This window comes from Asterias amurensis, chromosome 9, assembly GCF_032118995.1.
Source record: "Asterias amurensis chromosome 9, ASM3211899v1".
Lineage (NCBI taxonomy): Eukaryota > Metazoa > Echinodermata > Asteroidea > Forcipulatida > Asteriidae > Asterias > Asterias amurensis.
This window is the reverse complement of record NC_092656.1, coordinates 17,733,404-17,755,976: the sequence shown is the minus strand read 5'-3', so window position 1 is coordinate 17,755,976 and position 22,573 is coordinate 17,733,404. Positions and strand designations below refer to the sequence as shown.

Sequence of the window (22,573 nt, the reverse complement as noted above, 5' to 3'; positions counted from 1 at the left end):
GAGCCGTTGTTTTCAATGTGGGGATTCGTTGGGCCTATCCTCCAAATCCGTAGAGGGTACGGCCTTGTCTCTTGAGTGCGTAGACGACATCCATGGCGGTGACGGTTTTTCTCTTGGAGTGTTCGCAGTACGTTACGGCATCACGGATGACATTCTCCAAGAACACCTTGAGGACACCGCGGGTCTCCTCGTAGATCAGACCGGAGATTCTCTTGACACCTCCTCGGCGTGCCAGACGACGGATGGCCGGCTTGGTGATACCCTGGATGTTGTCCCGCAACACTTTACGATGGCGCTTTGCACCCCCCTTGCCAAGCCCCTTTCCACCTTTACCGCGTCCAGACATAGTTGTGCTTAGCAGAGAGTATCAAGACAAGACAATGGTTCAACTGGCTGACGAGAGCGAATGAATTCAACCTGACCAGAGTAGAGTATCTTATGGCTTGCATTGCGGACGTGTGGGCCAGCAACATTATCGACTTGTTGTCAAACAAAGCAAATAGACTTGAATACCAACACAGTAAACAGGCGTTGAGACTAAACGAATTCTGACTTTGTATTTGATATTATCCCCGTGAGGGGAGTGGGCCGATATCCCGGATGTAGTGCGAAACCGGGCCAACCCGTGGCCTGGACGGGGCAAGCCCCTCTTCCATGGCCGTTCCTCAAAAATCAGATTAATATACTTGCTGCTCAATGAACAGCATTTCAGATATTATTCTGAAAAGAACAGATACTACACATGATCTTAGCCAAAAGGCCGAGAAGCGATACTCACCACAGGTTTTTCGAGAATAACCCACCTTTCGACATGGCACGAATCACAAGACATGCTGGGTGTCACAAGAGGGCGGTGTGACTTTTTTGACAACTTTTCACATACGGCGAACATTCGTTGTATCGAAAATAGAGCTACTCTGACCGCACACAAAGCAAGAGCTTGCATCAAAACCCAGATACATCCACGTGTAAACGTATGCAACACGCAAGTACATGTTATTCTAAAGTTTATGTTTACGTTATACAGTGTTGCCTGGTTGGGCTCGTCCCGCGCGTTTGTACACGCGGGTTAAGACAATGGACATTACAAGCGCGCGGAACACAACAATGCGTCACATTGCAGTATGCAAAACACTGTACATAGAAACAGCGTGCTGTGTGCATTGTCACATCCACCGCATGCAGTACGTTAACACACACACGGGCTACATTCGGCTTGCGACATCGTGATGGAAGGAATGATGTGTGATGATTATACACGCATGAAGAGATAACAGAAATTAAAGTAGAATACTTTATCTTTCAGTATTGAATCACCCGGTATTGGCGTTAGGTTGTGCCAAACATTAGTGTGTAAATAACTTTTGTTCTATGTCTATTGATACATCTTTTAACCTTTTGGTTCTAAACCGTTGCTCTCCTACAGTTAGCATCGCAACGAAAATAAAGCTTTGGTCTGACTTATGTGTGGTTTATAGGGTTACAAACAACTTATTGGATGATTGGTTACGCATGGAAAACAAATAGTATTTAATGAATTCAATAATTATGTGGGGGGGGGGGGTTGTCTTACAAACGCAATTCATGTTTAGAATCTCTCTTTGGATTTATGTGGTGGCTCCGTAAGAGCCGTTTGGTTTATCAGTGTAGCAAGAGCTGAGTTTAAGAGCTTGACTTGGCGGTTTTCTTTGGCAGCAGGACAGCTTGGATGTTGGGAAGTACACCACCCTGGGCAATGGTGACACCGCTGAGCAACTTGTTCAACTCTTCATCGTTTCGGATAGCGAGCTGTAGATGACGGGGGTTGATTCTTGATTTCTTGTTGTCTCGAGCAGCATTACCAGCCAGTTCCAGTATTTCTGCCGTGAGGTACTCCATGACTGCCGCCAAGTAGACAGGGGCGCCAGCACCAACGCGCTGAGCGTAGTTGCCCTTCCTCAAGAAGCGGTGTACTCTACCAACGGGAAATTGAAGTCCGGCCCTGGAGGATCGACTCTTTGCCTTGCTTCGGGCCTTACCGCTCTTTCCGCGTCCAGACATGACTGAATTGATATACTGAGCAAAGAGATTGAAAGAACTGCTGGGTGCTTTGAATCTGTGTGAATGAGTGTAGAGACTGCCAGTGGTGTACTTATGGCGTTGGGGTGGATCCCCAATGCACCAATCAGGTTTCTCCTCGCATGGACGCGCCCGGGTTCAGCGGAGCATTCTGGGCGGGGTGGACCACCAGCGGCGGGCGGGGGCGGCACGCAGTTCGAGGGGGAGGTAGGGATAACTACTGCGGCGGTCCCCCCACCGTCACCACCCCTCTGAAAACAAGATAAGATTCCGAGGGAAAAAAAAACAACAACGACAACAACACCAACAACAACAACAACAACAAAAACAAAGCAAAAGCAAATATTTACAGAAACTGACAAACATCATGTTTGTTTGTTTTTGCGTGCTTATGTTTTTGTTGATTTTTCAAAATAAAACTATTATCAAACTTATAATTTTAAGTTAACTCTGGCGTATAAAGTCGCTGTTGTTGTTGGTGTTGTGTTGTATGTTATTCAAGTAATACGGTGTCATGAACAAGGCACTTACTCAATGTACGTCTTTCTTTCTTTCTTCAAGTCCAATCTTGTGAACTTCACTCGACTCGGTGACACATTTATTGCAGCCAAAAAATAGAGCAGAGCGTTGTCTTTTATAACTGACTGTCTGTAAAAGTAGAATAACAAAAAAGCAACGAGAAAGATGTTTATTGATCGCTAAAAATTATAGTGGACAAAGTTATCAAGATTATTTGAACTTCGTAAACAACGTTGTTGAGTTGTTCTACAGAGATATATAGAGGAGGCAGAAATATTTTAAAACATCCTTTAATATAATATGGCATTATTGTAAACCTGTTGATTTTATTTAATATTATTTAAAAAAAATGGGGAGGGTTGGTGTTACGGTGGTCACGTAATTCACGCATGTTTTGAATCTCTTTGGGAAATGTGTTGGCTCTGAAAAGAGCCGTTTGGATTGTGCATGACGCCGGACCTGCTTATTTTGAAGTTGTGTACTTGGTGACCGCCTTGGTGCCCTCGCTGACAGCGTGTTTGGCCAGCTCACCGGGGAGAAGGAGACGGACTGCAGTCTGGACCTCTCGGCTGGAGATGGTTGATTTCTTGTTGTAGTGCGCCAATCTAGAAGACTCGGCGGCAATGCGCTCGAAAATGTCGTTGACGAAGCTGTTCATAATTGACATGGCCTTGCTGGAAATGCCCGTGTCTGGATGAACCTGCTTCATGACCTTGTAGATGTAAATGCCGTAGCTCTCCTTGCGGCGACGCTTTCTCTTCTTGTCTGTCCGGATTGGCCCCTTGGTGTTACCGGCTTTCTTCTGTCCCTTTCCACTTGCTTTGGGAGGCATGGCTATAGAGTGCTGTGTTGCTGAGTTGGTAGAATCAATCAGACTGATGACTGGTACACCGGAGAAGGCTTAGCTTTATACTGCAAGTCGGGGATCCGGCGGCCATTAGGGCATTGTTAGCATTCGCGCGCCTCGCTGTGAGCAGTGAAGCGGTCCACCAGAAAAGTTGCGTGTCTGCAAGGATGGGTGTCTGAATAATGGGCAGGCAACCATTGGAAAGGAATGTTATACTCTGGTTAGAAATACAACACGAGTATAGTGTAACCCAAAACAAGTATCAGAAAATAATAATCAGAGAAACTTATCAAAAAAAAAAAAAAATCTGCAATGGCCCAAGCATGCATAGTACATTTTAAGAAAACGATACGATTAAATTACGGAGTAAAAGCAAATATATAAGCAATAGATTGACCTATAACCAACCCGACTAGACTGATAGAACGACCGACCCAATAAAAAAATGGCGGCGCGGCGTAAAGATAAACACCAACTGTTGTGTTTACAGCTAGCAGGTTTTGGGGTTTTGTTTTTTTCGTTCATGCTGTTGTAATTTAACTTCTGACTGCCATCGTAGCGGGCGCTATACAACATTTGTATAAAGTAGGCACGGTCCTCTTATACCGATAGTTATGTTTACACTGCACAGGTGTATACATTAGTTTGTCAAATTTCTAATGTTCTTGTGTGTTTGTTTGTTTATTTATTTGTTTATTTGTTTGGCCATTATTTTGCTTGTCTTTGTTTTGTTGGAGGATTGAGTGTGGAAGAGGAAAGATTGGAAGAAATAACGATTACACGGACGTGATTAAAATCTCTGTTAAGAAGTGGTGGCTCTGAAAAGAGCCGTTGTGTTTTGAGAAAGGAACGAATCCTCAGGCTCGTTCGCCACGAATTCGGCGGGCGAGTTGGATGTCCTTGGGCATGATGGTGACCCGCTTGGCGTGGATGGCGCAGAGATTGGTGTCTTCGAAGAGTCCCACGAGGTATGCCTCGCTTGCTTCTTGGAGCGCCATCACCGCGGAGCTCTGGAATCGCAGTTCGGTCTTGAAGTCTTGCGCTATTTCACGGACCAGTCTCTGGAAGGGAAGTTTTCGGATAAGCAGCTCTGTACTTTTCTGGTAACGGCGAATCTCACGCAGTGCCACAGTTCCGGGTCTGTAACGGTGAGGCTTCTTGACCCCGCCGGTGGCCGGGGCACTCTTTCGGGCAGCTTTGGTCGCCAACTGCTTTCGTGGGGCTTTTCCCCCGGTGCTCTTGCGTGCTGTCTGCTTGGTACGAGCCATTATCTTTGCTTACTGTTTACGATGTTGTGGTGCAGTTTCACGAGCAGCTCTTCTTAAAGGGTTGGGATGTCCGTTCAAGGATCGCCTCTGACAAAAGCGGGGACGCGATTGGCCAGCCCCCCAGTGCCGCCAGAACCGCTTGAGTGGTCACCAATTTCGCACGGACGGAGCTAGCTGCTTAATGGCACATGAGAAACAAAAATAGAGTAAGCGGAAAATAAACATGCTTTACAGATTACGGTTGCCCTCCCTCGCCCTTTTATGAGACTAAATTTCTTGAGGGCGAAAATACCGAGAGAGAGAGAGAGAGAGAAAGCATGAGCGACAAGGACTCGTTAACGTATTACTCACTTGATCTGCTTGAATATTTATAGTAACAGCCATCCACGTACGTGAATTGTAGAAAGGGGGGAAAAAAACACGGACAACCTTCTATCAACAATTAGACGCAACACTAAAAAGAGCTAGATCCATCGTTTTTAATTTTGGCAAAGGGGTTCAGCCTTAAACAAACCAAAAAGTCTAGATGTGGTGTGGTTGTATGTTTATTTATTTTTTTCTGGGATAGTTGCCCTACAAAATACCATGTATTAATTTAAAAAAACTAATTTTGCTTGAATATTATTACAGAAGAAAAATAACAAACAAGGACAAGGCAGTGAGTGGGTGGGGAAACCAAAATACAACCATCTGTAATTCTCTCTTTTTTGATTTTGTGGTGGCTCTGAAAAGAGCCGTTGTTTTCAATGTGGGGATTCGTTGGGCCTAAAGAAGGTTTGCACTAACTCCAAGAATTTTTACGTGGGGGCGCTACATAATAGGCCTTACTCTTCATTTTATGTTAGTCTGGTCCCCTTACTAAAAAGATCTTGACAGAGCCTAGTTGGAGATTTTTGGTCTGTGAACCAGACTAACGTTCTGTACGTACCCAAAGTTTAACCTTCTTTTCAATGTTTTATGTTCACTTTTCCATAATCAGCATACGCTACAAAACAGAGTGCCTAGTTAACCCTTGTCGTTTATCCCACTAGGTAATAATTACAACTCCTTTGTAGGAGATCATGCTATTGGGACCTTCATAAATCATCCATAAATTATTTGGGGTTTATTATTGTCTAATATAGAAAAAGTTGTGGGTTTACAAATTATTCATGAGCTTGCGCGGATGGATTTCAGGCCTTTACTTGTGAAGTTCCTCGTCCCCGTAATATGGCTTTCATAGCGTATTTCGAAACAAACTACATTGCATTATATTATAGTGAAACTGCTGATGGGAATTGGATGGACGACGATACTGTACTCACACTGTAGGGTGCAAACATAATACATCTGTCAAGAAGAACATTATGTATTGATACAGATAATGTTATCAAAATGGTACACTCGTTGACAAAACCTGGGTTTACGATTGAGCTATTAATACAGGCTGGTTTCCACACCCTCCCATGAATAACAAGGGTAAGTTTGATATCCATCTTATATTGTAGCTGTTGTTAGTGTTGTGTTATTAAAATTAAAATACCAAGTTACATATGGGGCGCCGTCTGTCAATTAATTGTTTGGCATTTTTAAGGCTTGTTTTTACCATGGTTTACAGCAATTAGATGTAAACCATAGAAACTGCTGGCAAATCCTGTTATGGTTTACATACCAGTAAAGTATTTGTTGTGTATAAGTTTATGGTTTACAAACCATGACAGACAAAAAACATTTGCAAATCGTGGTTCATAAACCAACAAAATTTACGCATCTTAAGAAACATGGTTAATAAACCATAAAAACTGAAGCATCAAATTCATGGTTTACAAATCATGGTTTATAAACCATGAAAATTGAGACATCTAAAAAACATGGTTTATAAACCATGAAAATTGAAGAATAAAAATCGTGGTTTACAAATCATGGTTTATAAACCATAACAAATGAACCATAAAATCATGGTTTGTGACAATGGTTTATAAACCATGAAAATCGAGACTTCTTAAAAAACATGGTTTATAAACCATGAAAATTGAGACTTCTTAAAAAACATGGTTTATAAACCATGAAAATTTACACATCTCAAAAACGTTGTTTGTAAACCATAAAAAAAAGTGCACTCACAAATCATGGTTTACAAACCATTAAAAATGTGCACTCAGAAATCATGGTTTATAAACCATAAAAACGTGCACTCACAAATCATGGTTTACAAACCATAAAAAATGTGCACTCAGAAATCATGGTTTACAAACCATAAAAAATGTGCACTCAGAAATCATGGTTTACAAACCATAAAAAATGTGCACTAAGAAATCCTGGTTTATAAACCATAAAAACGTGCACTCACAAATCATGGTTTACAAACCATTAAAAATGTGCACTCAGAAATCATGGTTTATAAACCATGAAAACGTGCACTCAGAAATCATGGTTTATAAACCATAAAAACCTATATGATCGTCACAATTAAACCTCCTTCCCAATTCTGATCGGTTCCCATTTCCCCCATGCCACGTGCGAGCCAGCAATGATGCAATGCACCATCACGCTGTGATCAATGCACCTCGTGTGTTATGCTGCCAGCCATAGCAAGCATTCGTAGAGCTATTATTGCAACAGCATTACACAACAGGTGCATTGATCACAGCTTGACACACGTGGTGCATTGCATCATTGCTGGCTCGCACGTGGCATGGGGCAAATGGGAACCGATCAGAATTGGGAAGGGGGTTTAATTGTGACGATCATATAGGTTTTTATGGTTTATAAACCATGACTTGTGAGTGCACATTTTTTATGGTTTGTAAACCATGATTTCTGAGTGCACATTTTTTAGGGTTTGTAAACCATGATTTGTGAGTGCACGTTTTTATGGTTTATAAACCATGATTTCGGAGTGCATACTTTTATGGTTTGTAAACCATGATTTCGGAGTGCATACTTTTATGGTTTGTAAACCATGATTTCGGAGTGCATACTTTTATGGTTTGTAAACCATGATTTCGGAGTGCATACTTTTATGGTTTGTAAACCATGATTTCGGAGTGCACACTTTTATGGTTTGTAAACCATGATTTCGGAGTGCACACTTTTATGGTTTGTAAACCATGATTTCGGAGTGCATACTTTTATGGTTTATAAACCATGATTTCGGAGTGCATACTTTTATGGTTTGTAAACCATGATTTCGGAGTGCATACTTTTATGGTTTATAAACCATGATTTCGGAGTGCATACTTTTATGGTTTGTAAACCATGATTTCGGAGTGCACACTTTTATGGTTTGTAAACCATGATTTCGGAGTGCATACTTTTATGGTTTGTAAACCATGATTTCGGAGTGCACACTTTTATGGTTTGTAAACCATGATTTCTGAGTGCACGTCATCTTTTATGGTTTGTAAACCATGATTTCGGAGTGCACGTTTTCATGGTTTATAAACCATGATTTCTGAGTGCACATTTTTTATGGTTTGTAAACCATGATTTGTGAGTGCACGTTTTTATGGTTTATAAACCATGATTTCTGACTGCACATTTTTTATGGTTTGTAAACCATGATTTGTAAGTGCATTTTTTTTATGGTTTCGTACAACAGTTTTGAGATGTGTAAATTTTCATGGTTTATAAACCATGTTTATTAAGAAGTCTCGATTTTCATGGTTTATAAACCATGTTTTTTAAGAAGTCTCGATTTTCATGGTTTATAAACCATTGTCACAAACCATGATTTTATGGTTCATTTGTTATGGTTTATAAACCATGATTTGTAAACCACGATTTTTATTCTTCAATTTTCATGGTTTATAGACCATGTTTTTTAGATGTCTCAATTTTCATGGTTTGTAAACCATGATTTGTAAACCATGAATTTGATGCTTCATTTTTTATGGTTTATAAACCATGTTTTTAAGATGCGTAAATTTTCTTGGTTTATGAACCATGATTTGTAAATGTTTTTTGTATGTTCATGGTTTGTAAACCATAAACTTATACACAACAAATACTTTACTGGTATGTAAACCATAACAGGATTTGGCAACAGTTTCTATGGTTTACATCTAATTGCTGTAAACCATGGTAAAAACATGCCTTAAAAGTGTCAAACAATTAATGGACAAACGGCGCCCCATAGTTACAACAACCCAAATTCTGTACTGCACAAACTACCATACCACACTCACTACACCACACTACACCTCACCTGGGGCCAATTTCACATTGCTTATGACTAGTATTTAGCTGTTGTTTACTTAGCATAACAATTGAGTGGAGTCTTGGCCGGTAATCTGATTTTACTAAGCAATGAATTTTTGGCTTAAGCAAAATTTTGTGCTTAAGCAGCTCTATGAAATTGAGCCCTGTACACAGTCGAACACACATACTACACCTGCTTACAGTACACGGCAATACATGAACAAGGCCAAGGGGGGGAAACACTCACGTTTTTAAGGAGTGAGGGGAGGGGTTTCGGAATCTGAATTTTGATAAAGTCGGAAAACTTCCACATAAGGTTTATCAAGAGAGGGCGCTGTTGGACCCACACAAAGGTTTAGGCATTGTGCGCGAGTCGTAGAAACTACATAGTAACTGCCCCATATTCCATCCCACAATGCATTCCGTTTCTGAATCGCAATAAACCTTAGGGAAATATCGCTAGTCTGGTCCCCTGCCTGACCAAAAATTCCTTGACGTCTGTTGTTAAAAATCTTAGGTCAGGTATCACCCACGGTTAAAAATAAAGAATGACGCAACTTGTCAGGGTCGCGGGTCATCTACTAGTTGCGATAACGTAACCCTCCTCCGGGTTATGACATTATTTTGATCGTCAATTATTGACAACAATCTGGTTATACATAAGTTTGACAGGTAGTCACCAGATTTTGCCCATTTTTACCACTTTAAAAAATCATAAAACTTGATCCTCAATCAATGTCTAATGATTGCTCAAGTCAAAACACCTATGAAAAAATAGTTGTAAACAAAAAGGACAAAAACTTACCAGATAGATCCCAGAGCGATTTCCCAGGTTTATAATTTGAACAAGTCACATCACTTTGCAAACTCTTTATTTAGGCACAACCCCTGCTTTGGCAATAACTGGCTGAAAAACTCCTGGATCTACGGCCGACAGGACTGACATTATGATTCCAAACCGAACATCAACGATACTGTCCGAATGTTGACAACACGTTCGGAACATTCGGATAACTTCGAAAAAGGAGGAATTCCTCCTTTTGGGTCACAGGATATTGGGTGGTACTGGATCCTAATTTCGACAGAATCATAGTTTACTTGTCTACATGAAAATAAAAAACGACAGACAGTTTGCATGTATCCTGCTCGCTTTGGAACATAACAACAGCAATTAATTAAGTATCACGCTTTATTTGGTGGGGGGGGGGAAGTTTAGGGTAAATTAACATAAATTAATTAGCATAACAAGATGTGGCAGTTCATTTCATTCACTTAGGAGGGAATTCAGTTTCAACTTCACTTGTTTGAAAAGAGGAAAATGTTTTTTTTTTGGTAGAGGGGAGCTATGTCTGAATATGGGTAATGAGAACATAGAACAATGGGTCATATATATGCATAAAAACTAGTATTTTCATTTACTTGAGAATTTCAAGTGTTTACTACCATCCATATGAATAAAAGGAAGTAAAAGCTTTTACTGGAAAGTATTTACTAAAATGATAAAAGTATCTACTTTTAATGAAAAGTAAATCCTTTTCTTTTTAGCACTTACTTACTTTTACATGAATAAAAAGGAGGAAATAAAACTTGCTAGTAAGTACTGGTCATTTTTCAACGTAACTCCAGATCTACATTGGACACAGAAGTAAAGGCTTATCTGAAGAAATGACATCACCTCAAACTATTATAATATGGTCGACAGAAAGCTAAAATATCTGATCCACCCTCTCAAACTATTATGGCCAACAGAAAAGAGGTTCCAATCACATCCTCTAACACTGAGGTGACCACTGCAAAACTGTGGTCAAAATACATAAAAATACAATTTGGCTTTTACTTCATGTGAAAAGTTACAAAATTAATTCTAAAATCAGCAAAAACAATTGGTGGTGATGCATGACCATCTGTTTAATGCAACAAAAACATCATTGCAACAACCATTTTGTGTTTTAAGACAATGACTGAAAATATTGAAAGAGTCAATAATGGACTGCCAGTGATCTCCCTTTAGTCATTTTCTTTCTTTTCTCTGACAGAAAATAATTAACCAAAAGTTTCTGTGTTGATTTGTTCAAGCATTATTAGCAATCTGTGTGGATCTGTGTAAGGACTAACTTTAAAACTGTTTGGTTTTCTCATGAATGATGTGTCTCTTGAGTTTGAGTGAATTTTAACATTAAAATCTTTCAACATTTTCTTTTTTGTACTTTTGATTGATTGATTGATTGATTGATTGATTGATTGATTCCTCGTACTTGACTGTTGTATGTAAATATATTATGAAATTGAAGTTGACAATGCAGTCACTGTGAAGATTGATTGAGTTTTAAGCAATGCCATATAACGAGCTTGGAATTTGTATACTTATTGTAATAGTTTTTCATTGATAAACTGAAACTATGAACAATTTGTAATGAGAAATTAAACTATTTGGATCTTATTTACCCCCCCTCCAATTTATTAATTTATTGGTTTGTTTGCTGCATGTAAAGAAATGACATCACCTTTAACTATTATAATGTGAAAAGTTACAAAATTAGTTCTAAAATCAGCAAAAACAATTGGTGGTGATGCATGACCATCTGTTTAATGAAACAAAAACATTGCTGCATGTTGTTGTTTGTATGATACTAGTGAGCAGTTAGATGAACACTATTGGTAGTTACTCAAAATAATTGTTAACTAACTGGCATAAAAACTTACTTGGTAAAAAGCAACGGAGAGCTTTTGATAGTATACAACAATTGTATATTAAACATTGTGAAAATTGCTTTTTAGGTCTCAGATTTAAATCTTGAGATCCCGAAATCACACACTTTAAAGCACACAAATGGGGTTACAAGGGTGTTTTTTCTTACATTATTATCTCGCTACTTCAACGACCAATCAAAATTATCACAGGTTTGTTATTTTGTGCATTTGTTGGGATATACACATGAGAAGCCTGGTCTTTTACAATAATTAAGGTGTCTTCAAAAGTTGATATATTATTATTGTTATCTTAAACAGCAGCAAATTATGCTTCAAGTATGAAATGAGTACATGAATCAACACTCTGGTTGGTATAATACAAATTTTTTATTTTAATAACAAGTCATCAAAAAGTGTAATGCGACTAACCAGTAATGCGACAGACCATGCAATGTAATGCGACTGACCAAATCTTTTTTCAAGAGGAGGATGCAAAGAGGTCAGCAAAGCTGGATTATCTACAGTAACTTATGACTTACTAAAAGACAATTAATTAAGAGATCTGGGGCTCTCTGCATAATATATGCCACTCATGCCCACCCACCATGCATTTTTCGCAAAGCAAATGCTATAAACTGTAACTTATAGTTGTACATGTGCTATTCCAATCTGTACTTCTAGTTTCATCATTTGTAAGAGTCTTTATGTTATCATATGAAATAAAATAAAGAAAAACAATATGGCTGAGATTTCTTGGGTAAAAACGTGAAGTAATGTCATTGAAATTAACTACTCTCCACGCTGAAAAAGCAGAAATTATATGCTGACAAACTGAAAGTACAAGGATTATAAAAAGATCACAGATACGTCATCTCCCAAAAGGGCAAACAAAAGCAAACAGCTGATGCCCTCTTGCCTCCATTTACAAAGTGCTGCATAACAAATCAGGGTAGCAATGGCAGGGTAGCAATGCATGGTCGAGTCAGTGGTGTGTCGTGTAATTATGCAGTGAAATGTATCCAGGAAAAGTGAAAGGGATGGGTGCTTTTAAGTCAAAGAGATGGGTGTCATGTGATCATGTTTTGTGTGTGGTGTTATAATTATATACTTTTTACGAACCATGTAACATACAAATTGTTTGTTGCATTGAAGAAGCTGTGATAACAATCAACTTGGGCCTTTTTGAATTTACGGGCCACTTTTAATAGTAACCACAATTTTGAAGTTTCAGGGTACATTATGTTTAAATAAATGCATGTAAGTCACTGTAAATCTGCAAATTAATTTGTGTTCAATTACATACAGCAAGATGTTTAACATTTTATGTTAAATGCAATACTCTGATCTGAATATAATGTTGATCAGTCAAATGCGAAATCCTAATACTTCTGAAAAATGTAAAATTTGTAAACTTTTACATCGAAAAACACATTTCAGCCGTGTTTCTATGAATTTTAAGAGAAAATAATTTGATTTGAGTAGTCAAAACCAATAAAATCAATTTATTTAACTTGTTGATAATGAATGAATCCAATATTGACAAATAACTCCAGTTTGGAACTGTGATGCGGCTGACCATGGTTTTGCCATGTAGGCCTATACCTAAAATTATAAGTTGCTAACTCCTGTAATATATTCATTAGAGTTGTGTGTTACATACTTGAAGTAAACCCCTTGCATTTTTCTTTAGTTTGAGGAAACTTTTGGATTGTGACAAGTGTAATTTTATCATGTCATTTTTGTGTAATGCGACTGACCGCTTTTTACAACGTTATAACATCCAGAGCACAAAACCCACAACGTTTCTAATATCATCAATTTAGAGAACCTTGGGGTTCAAGTACAAATCAGTCTATAAATTTAATGGAAAGAATATCTTACCAAGAACTACTACTTACTAGCACAAAGATCAAGAAATTGCACAGAAAAGTGTAATCTGACTATAATTTTAAGCGTGATGACCATTGGATTAGTATTTCGGACACAATGGTTGAGTTTCAAATAAAGGCCTAATGGCATCTTAACTGTTTTGAGAATTGAGTGCAACGATTGAAGACTGATGAATAGTTTTGTCTGCCAATTGAGAAATCAAAGAATACAAAAAGGTAATTTCGGTATTAAAAAAAGGAAAAGAAAAAGAAGAGACCCTCTATATATACAGTTGCAAAGCTCGCTGGTTCTAATCACACTCACCAGTGATTTGCCTGTGATTTTGAAGAAAAAAAAATAAGACATCGGTGTAAGGGTAAAGGCCAAAAAATGTTCTTTAAAGCCATTATACACTTTCGGTAAACAGTATTGTCCAAGTCCCACACTTCGTGTATCACAACTTATATATAAAATAATGAATAGGGTAGGTGGCCTTAGCTTTCGATCCAAACCGGACCTTCTTCAGAGGCATTAAACAAGTACAAACAAATACATATCCATTTTTAGAAAAAGAGGGGGGAAAGGGATTAAGGGAAGGATCCATAAAATAACAAACCTGTGAAAATTTAGGCTCAATCAGTCATCAGAGTCGGGAGAAAATAACGGGAAAACTCACTCTTGTTTCCGCGCGTTTCGCCGTGTCATGACTAGTGTTTACTATAAATCCGTAATTCTCGCTATCGAGAATTTATATTGTTTTAACGTTTTCTCAAAAAATAAAGCATTTCATGGAACAATATTTCAAGAGAAGTCTTTCATCATTACCTTCTGTAAACCCTGTCAATTATTTGTAAATCTGTGAACTTTATTTTTCTGTACCGAAAGTGTATAATGGCTTTAAATCCACAGATTAAAAATTAACATCTATTAAAAATGCCATCGTTGAAATCGAAATTCATTTATGAAAGATAAAACATTAATCAACAGATTTTTACTGGGGTCTCTACCTAATTTTGGGGGGCTAAAACAATAGATTTATGAAGGCAAACATTAAGGTGCATGACGTGATCAAAGCCTACAAACGTCAAATGTCAACCCATATCATACAAGTTCAACTCGGGCAGAACAAGCTTGATGACCAAACCATACCAAAGGCACTCACTGACTGTTTGTTTAGACATGGAGGAAAAAATGTCATTGATTTTTGTGTGCAGCTTCAATTACCGACAACAATGTTTCTGTAGGCACCATACAGTCTGGTATGAATCATGCAACTTGAAAGAGTTTACTTTATGTCTCGATTGGTCATTTTGTCAGTAGACTACATGAAGCCAATTCAACAACACTGTGGAATTGAATATTCATGGTAACAAACACACAATTTTTTTTTACTAGATAGTGTCTTATTGTTCACAGATTTACAAATAATTTACAGGGTTTACAGAAGGTAATGGTGAATGACTTCTCTTGAAATATTATTCCATGAAATGCTTTACTTTTTGAGAAAACATTAAAACAATATCAATTCTCGTTAGCGAAACGCGCGGAAACAGGAGTGGGTTTTCCCGTTTTTTTTCTCCCGACTCCGATGACCGATTGAGCCTTACTTTTGACAGGTTTGTTTTTATACATAAAAGTTGTGAAACACGACGTGTGGACTTGGACAATACTGTTTAACGAAAGTGTATTTTATAATGGCTTTAAATAACCACATGGATACATTTCTATTGATCATTGTATCACCTCAATCATTCCTATTCAAATCTGCGCCCATGGATTTAACCTTTCTTTATATTATAATAGTTGTATTACTTGTCAACTTTGTTTAGCCGAATCAGCCGTTGTTATTTTGTCTCTCGAAGTGCGTTATATCACTGGACTGGAAAATGTTGGTGATACAAGATGTGCCGATTGAGCCACAGAACGGCAATCACAGTGTACATGTATGCATTGCCTGCATTGCCTGCATCACGGCGAAGCTCGGGAAGATCGGGGCTCCGCGTGGTGACAGGATTTAAACAATTTATAACACGTCACATTTTGCTTGCGATATCGGTTGGTATAATTACTATGCTGTCGCAAATTGTTAACAAGTATTGCCAGTGTCATAAGAATATTTTTATAATTCGAAGTGTTTATCTAATAAAAAAATACAAGTAATCTGCTACTGTTCCTCCCAAAACAAAGCAGTCTGCTTTAAAGGTTGTGGACACTATTAGTAATTGCTTAAAATAATTATTGGCATAAATAAAACCTTACTTGGTAACCGAGTATTAATGGGGAGAGGTTGATAGTTTAAAACATTGTGAGAAACGGCTCCCTCTAAAGTGACATAGTTTTTCATAGATGAAGTAATTTCCAACGAATTTGATTTAGCGACCTCAGATTTAGAATTTGAGGTCTCGAAATCAAGCATCTGAGAGCACACAATTTTCGTGTGACAAGGGTGTTTTTTCTTTTATAGTTAGCTCAAAATTTCACAGGTTTGGTATTTTATGCATTATGTTAACATACACCAAGTGAAGACTGGTCTTTGACAATAATAGTGTCGAATGTCTTTAAACAATTAGTTCAAATTATGTTCTGCAATAAAAAAAAAATCAAGTTTTCTTTTATTAAAAATTAAATGCCATCTCCAAAGGCAAACTCTTTTGTTTTTATTTATTTTGGGCGACACATTAGCGGGGCCGAACTTCCATCAACAGCTGCTTGACCGGCACCAAAAAAGTTATGAGGCCTACACAAAAGCAACTAGGCTAACTAAAATAAGATTATCAGCCAACCGGCAAAGTGCAATTTCACATTGTACTTATTTTGATCATAAGCATAAACTGTTTATTAACCAGCTTTTTAAATATGTGACTTGTGCTTTCAACGTAAATAACATTTGCTCCAGCAAAACAACACTCACACCCGAGCGAGCCATAAGTCTTTTTCTTCAGAAAAATAGAAGGAAACTAACGAAAGTGAGAGAGGGTGCGATGGAATAAGAAAGAAATGAAAAAAAGTATTTTAAAAAGCATGTAAAACTGTGCAATGATCAATGACCTGAATCCCATGTGAAGTAGAGAGTATGTCATTCATAGATAACCCATCCCCCTCCGGCGTTTTAAAGATGATATGTCAGATTTTTGGCCCAAACAAATAGATTTGTTTTAGTGAATGGTAATTCAAAGAGTACCACACGCTCTAACGAAAAACAGTTTAACTTTTACTTTTAATGGTCAGGAACCATGACAAAAAATGTAAACGTTTCTTACAAAACACATAAGAATTGGTCATGTGATAAATTGTCGGGATCCCGACAAAAACTTATTTTGAGCACTTAAAAGGGACACACCGGCTCACAGTTTACGCAATTTAGGGGTGTAGAATCATAAATAATGTTTTTATAGATGGTTGTAAAAAAAATCATCAAAATGTCACGTATTTAGCGAAAAATGATTTTTAAAAACCAAAGCGGCCATATAACAAGCTTCCGTTACACGGACTCTGTGAATGCGAATCTTACGTTAGATTTTCCACCATTATTTACATTTTGTAGCGATAATTTGAATACATGATCTTTTTCGTCAATTACTCGTTAATAATTTTGTAAAAAAAAACATTTACATTTGGTTAAGTAAGTTACTTTTAGACGGCTGAAAGTAAAACTAGCCTGGAAGGTCACGTGATTGATAGTACCACTTTTTGGTTGAACAATCACGCGACCTGCGTTTTTGTCTTAAAATGCTCAAAAACGGCTAAACTTGAAATTTTTTTTTAAGGACTGTTCTTCATTCCTGGAAGACCGTTGAAGTCATGTCTTAGTCTATTTTGTAGCCTAAATAGCCCAATTCGGCCGGTGTGTCCCTTTGAAAGCTTGTAACTTTCTCGACCCCACCAAAATTTTGGGGTCAAATCGGCATGAAATCTGACATAGCATCTCTAATCTGGACAATAATATTGCCATCACACTGAACTTCAACAGTTGTGACTTTGCAATCAAGCACATACCGTAATTATTTCGAGTCCCTAACTTTACGCTGTGAGTGAATTTCTGGGTGCACTTGGCTTCAAATCACTATGACACTATAGCAAAGTATAGGCCGTGCCCGTGGACGGTAAATGGTGCTGTAGTGTTAGTTGTTAAACCCGCGCTTTCAATTTTTAATACATTTTGGAATGCTTGCTGTGTGTAATACATTTGGAATAAGCTGGCAATGATAATAACCGCATTTAAAAAAAAAACAAAAAACAATGTGACAACTGGAACTGCTTTGTCGTATCAGTACAACGTTAAAGGCAGTGGGCATTATTGGTAATCTCCAAAAATAGTTATCAGCATAAGACCTTTCTTGGTGACGAGTAAATGGAGAGAGGTTGATAGTATAAAACATTGTGAGAAACGGCTCCCTCTGAAGTGACGTACTTTTCGAGAAGGAAGTAATTCTCCACGAATTTGATTTTCGAGACCTCAGATTTACAACTTGAGGTCTCGAAATCGACCATCTATAAACGCAGGCACACAACTTCGTGAGACAAGGGTGTTTTTTCCTTTCATTATTATCTCGCAAGTTCGAGGACCACCAATTGAGCTTAATTTTCCATAGGCTTGTTTTTTTGTTTAGGCTATACTTATATAGGCCTATATGTATTAATGTAAAAATACACCAACTGTGAAGGCTATGTCTGTGACAATTACCAATAGTTTCCACTGCCTTTAAACAACTTCATTAATATTATTAAGCCGCTGGCATTGCTTCCATCAATCATTTTTTTTGAAATTAATAATAATGACTCTTTGTACATGTTGTAACTATGTATATCTGAAGTTATATGAATCAGGAGTATATCATCATTTATTTACAAACGAGCGAGTAACACAAACACTTCAAATTTGAATGATTTAGGATACACTTACCAACACAGCTAGCCCGCATGATGTGATGCAATATCGGTACATGAGGATTCACACCAAAATAATAATGATCATTATTATGCACGATATTTTAACGATATTATGCACAAACCAACCACACTCTTCAACATTATTTTTGAAAATTATACCAATAAAACGTGCCAAACAACACGTTTGAATTGCCGCGTATGTTGCGCGTTTGCGTTACCCACGACGTATGTTTGTTTGAAGCGCGCGCGCTTATACGCCATAATGCGTTTTCAATGAAGCGCGCATAAAATTATAATGCGTCCGGGTGCGTCCCATGCGGGTGCGTCTCACGCGAGAGCGCGCTGATTTTCGCGCAGTAATGCACAATGGATGCTCATTAAGTGATCATCAGTCGTCAGATTTAATACCGTAGAGTTATGCGCCTCATTTATAACTCGACAATCACGTCGGATGGGTGAGTATGCCATTGCTGCCGTCATATGGGCATATGAGGGCCGAACGCATTTAAGTATATAATATAATCAATCGCCATCCTCCAAAAAGGTAATAAGTTTTTTTGTAAAGGATTACATTCCCCGATTTTCAAAGAACAGGAATCCAATTGCCATGTTTACTACCGTGGCTATTTTGATGTCAGACAAACAACAACATTGCGGGTCGAATGGCATGCCAGTGCATGATGCGGCGCGGTGATGGAAGCATGGAAGCGAACAGCTTATGAAAGGAAGTTTTGGGGTATAGGGAAAATACATTGATCCAAACTACATTTTATTTGATATGGGGTCATTATTGAGTTTTTTTTATTATTTACATTTATCAGTCTGAGTAAGTGCCCACCCAAAAAGGGGACAGTGTCAGACAGATATTTTTTTTATTTTCATGGTAGTGCAATATTATTTAACACGGGGCGATAGGAACTGGCCGTTGCCTGGATATGCCTCTTGGAAAAGGGCACATCATGGCTTTGAAATATTTAGGTACATTTTGTGGTTTACAAAACCCCATGGAGGTAATCCTACCTCCATGTTTTCACACACACAAAAACCCACAAAAAACGTTGCCGTTCTGTTTTTTTCAAGTTCGCCTGGTTCCACTTTTTTAAAACATAAAACAGCTACAAAAAAAGCGTTTGCATTTACTGAGTCTTTATTTATACCAAACGAAAGCGAACACTTCTAAATGATAGGGTTTCTCGTTTGAGCAAAAAAGTATTTGACAATGCACAGAGCACTGCGGTTTCAAAACTAGTTCCCGCCGGATCGCCATTGCTCAAACACCAAGGCACTTTGTGTTAAAACCGGTGAGAATCCAGGGTCCTTGAATATGTTGACAAAGGGGGTGTCCATTTTGAAGTATAGGGGTGTTGTGGGGAACAAATTAAATTTATGACACTTATAAATCATGATAACGAAAAGAAAAAAAAGGTATTTCCGTGGTAATTCCTCCAAATAGATCACTTATTAATCAAACCCTCTTTCTATAATTTTGCTTAAAAAATTTCACAAATGTTGGCGTATTAATAAACCACCACCGGTAATAAAACATTCGCTGAGGTTAAGCCGGTCCCTGCATGCAGCCTGCAAAACCCCATCTCACAGCCTGCAAAAACGCACGTGCGTTTTTAACACACAGTAGATATGATGCAGGGCACGAGTCTCTGTAGTAATGCCATTCTCATTTGCTCGCCGTCATTGCGGTGTCGCCCTTAAAAGCACGCGGATGTCGAGGGCTTTAAGAACGAAAGAAGACACTTCTATACTTCCACTTCATGTTGCAGATGGTAAGTCAACATTTCTATAAATTATAACATCGCTGACAATCAATTGGAATATATTATGGTTTATTGTTTTAAAACAACTAAAACAAAACAGCTGAGTGTAATGGCATAACACGTCGTCATACGAAAAAACGGAAGCGACCCCATTGCTGGCTGCGTGCTGGTGGGAACTCCCTAGTCGCTGAGCGGGGGAAGACCGCGACACGAAACCTGCCGGGTTCCGGTGCAGTAACCAACGCTGGGGTTACAATTCTAATTTGCCGTGCATGCTTATTTTCATGGAAGTTTGTTTTAAATTCAGTGGTTGCAACTTCATCAGTGGAATACGATGTTGTCTGTATAGTAGGAGGTCCTGTTTTCCATTTGTCCCTGAAATCGTGGCAAATCTTTTACTTCTCTGTGCGCGATGTAAACAGTCCCTTCTAGATAACAATTTTGTGGTTTCATTTGCCAAGTAAAGAGTCTCCTCTCCCTTGACCAAAACTTAGAGACACGTAAGGCTCCACTGGTCATTTGCACTTGTAAATGCAAAAAGTTTGGTATTTAAGGCATTTCTAAAAATATGTCATAATGTTGAGGCCATATATAAAAATATTTGCCCAGCGAAAAAGTTTCATCAAACACTTCTTCAATTCACAATTCATGATGATCAAATCATGTGACTGAATATTTTGCTGAGCATTCTGAAAAATACAGAGGCTTAAAGAAGCATGTGCCTTATATCATTTTCTAATATCTTTTGAGTTTTGTTTAACCCTCAGATCAATATGATTATTAATATTAAAATTTAAACGATCAGCTTGTTGATTCAATTAGATCACTGTTTAATATTACGCTTTATTATAAATTTTTAGAGAAAAAAGGGGGAAAAAATAAATACAAATCAGATTAGAAAGCCAATGATTATTCACATTTTTTATTAAATTATTTATTTTTGTTATTTTTTGCAAATTACCATGGTAATTTTAAAATTTCATTCAGAAATATTTTGAATAAACTGAAGACAACTGCTGGCTATAGAGTCATACACAGAGTCTCAAAGAACACTTGTAGTCACTGTGTAGATGTTTCTTCCATGTATGGCTTCACCGGGAAACCATACTTTCTCGTTTGCCATGAAAACAGGAAAAACTCCAAACAAATGGGGCCAGTTGAAGTCATTGAAGATCAGTGTGTAGTGTGAACATTTCAACGTCCATCAAGTTTTAATAAATGTCTGCATACTTCATATTAACAAAAGAAGGTAATTAGGGCATCGATTGATATAAGGCATCATTATTTTTTCCCAGTTCAAAGAAAAAGGCATAATAGCGTGAAAACTGGTAAGGGGAGGATATACTCTGTTCATAAATAGCGTGCGGTCCGGCAACCGCACTGCACCGTTACACACTGCAATTACCCAAAATAGTTATTAATATTAGCATAAATCCTTGCTTGGTAATAAATAATGGGGAGAGGTTTATAGTATTAAACATTTAGACCATGGGATGATCGCTAGAATTGTTCAAAACGTAGCCCCCACTTTTGGACCACACAATTTTTGTATGTAGGTATGAAATAAAATACAGAAAATCCATTACTTAGCTGTTGCTTGGCGAAAATCCTGCACCGAACCCGAAAAAGAAACAATAACATCGACAAATAGTGATCTAAAAATCCTCTGAAGCCTGCGATGTGGGTGACGGCATTCAAAGCATTATCGTGTTTCGTTCCTACACTGTACCATTATACATGTAACATAGAGAGTACATGTACTTCTTCAAACCCCTGAATAAAAGGATGCCGATTCACAGGCTCGTTTGACAAAACTACAACTTATCACACAAGCGCGAGTGGAATATGAACAAAATAGTGCGTCTGCGTCCCACATGTAAATAACACACGCACGTCGTAGCAATGAAAAACAAATGGCATTGTACTTGATGTTCAATCAATAGACATCCCATGGTCTAATTGTGAGAAACGGCTCCCTCTGAAGTGATGTAGTTTACGAGAAGGAAGTAATTTTCCACGAGTTTGATTTAGAGACCTCAAGTTTAGAACTTGAGGTCTCGAAATCAAGCATCTAAAAGCACACAACTTTGTGTGACAGGGGTGTTTTTTCTTTTATTATTATCTTGCAACTTCGTCGACCAATTGAGCTCAAATTCTCACAGGTTTGTTATTTTATGCATATGTTGAGATACACCAACTGTGAAGGCTAGTCTTTGACAAATACCAAAATAGTGTCCAGTGTCTTTGAGGATCTCGTTTTTATATTCATTTGGTTTCAATGATAATGAGGATTTTTTTAAGTTGAATGATAATAAGGTGTTGAAGTCTGGACGTATTTTTATCTGGCCGTGTGCTCAATAATTTTGCAAGGATTTCAGTTGACTTTAATGTTTAGTTTGATGTTTAGTTTGAAGAATTTCTCCAAGCAAAATGCCATATAAAATAGGTCTTCAAAAGGTTAGACCACCACAGTATGAAAG

General features: G+C 38.0%; 4 protein-coding genes and 1 non-coding gene across 5 annotated transcripts; all 5 read right to left on the bottom strand.

Annotated features, from left to right (window-relative positions):
- Positions 1-34: 34 nt before the first annotated feature.
- LOC139942073 (histone H4-like) lies at positions 35-346 on the bottom strand. The gene has a single exon (XM_071938759.1). It carries the CDS (start codon positions 344-346, stop codon positions 35-37), a length of 312 nt encoding a protein of 103 aa, XP_071794860.1.
- Positions 347-578: 232 nt separating this feature from the next.
- Positions 579-772, bottom strand: LOC139942387 (U2 spliceosomal RNA). Its single transcript, XR_011786659.1, has one exon. It is a non-coding gene; the product is annotated as a U2 spliceosomal RNA (small nuclear RNA).
- An 890-nt stretch (positions 773-1,662) lies between these two features.
- Positions 1,663-2,040, bottom strand: LOC139941609 (histone H2A-like). Its single transcript, XM_071938188.1, has one exon. The coding sequence runs from the start codon at positions 2,038-2,040 to the stop codon at positions 1,663-1,665; it is 378 nt and encodes a 125-aa protein (XP_071794289.1).
- A 1,000-nt stretch (positions 2,041-3,040) lies between these two features.
- LOC139941672 (histone H2B, gonadal-like) lies at positions 3,041-3,409 on the bottom strand. Its single transcript, XM_071938269.1, has one exon. The coding sequence runs from the start codon at positions 3,407-3,409 to the stop codon at positions 3,041-3,043; it is 369 nt and encodes a 122-aa protein (XP_071794370.1).
- Positions 3,410-4,281: 872 nt separating this feature from the next.
- Positions 4,282-4,692, bottom strand: LOC139942001 (histone H3, embryonic). Its single transcript, XM_071938661.1, has one exon. It carries the CDS (start codon positions 4,690-4,692, stop codon positions 4,282-4,284), a length of 411 nt encoding a protein of 136 aa, XP_071794762.1.
- Positions 4,693-22,573: the final 17,881 nt, after the last annotated feature.

Excerpts from the sequence above, each read along its gene's own strand:
- LOC139942073 (XM_071938759.1), bottom strand. The coding sequence starts at position 346 with ATGTCTGGACGCGGTAAAGGTGGAAAGGGGCTTGGCAAGGGGGGTGCA.
- LOC139941609 (XM_071938188.1), bottom strand. The coding sequence starts at position 2,040 with ATGTCTGGACGCGGAAAGAGCGGTAAGGCCCGAAGCAAGGCAAAGAGT.
- LOC139941672 (XM_071938269.1), bottom strand. The coding sequence starts at position 3,409 with ATGCCTCCCAAAGCAAGTGGAAAGGGACAGAAGAAAGCCGGTAACACC.
- LOC139942001 (XM_071938661.1), bottom strand. The coding sequence starts at position 4,692 with ATGGCTCGTACCAAGCAGACAGCACGCAAGAGCACCGGGGGAAAAGCC.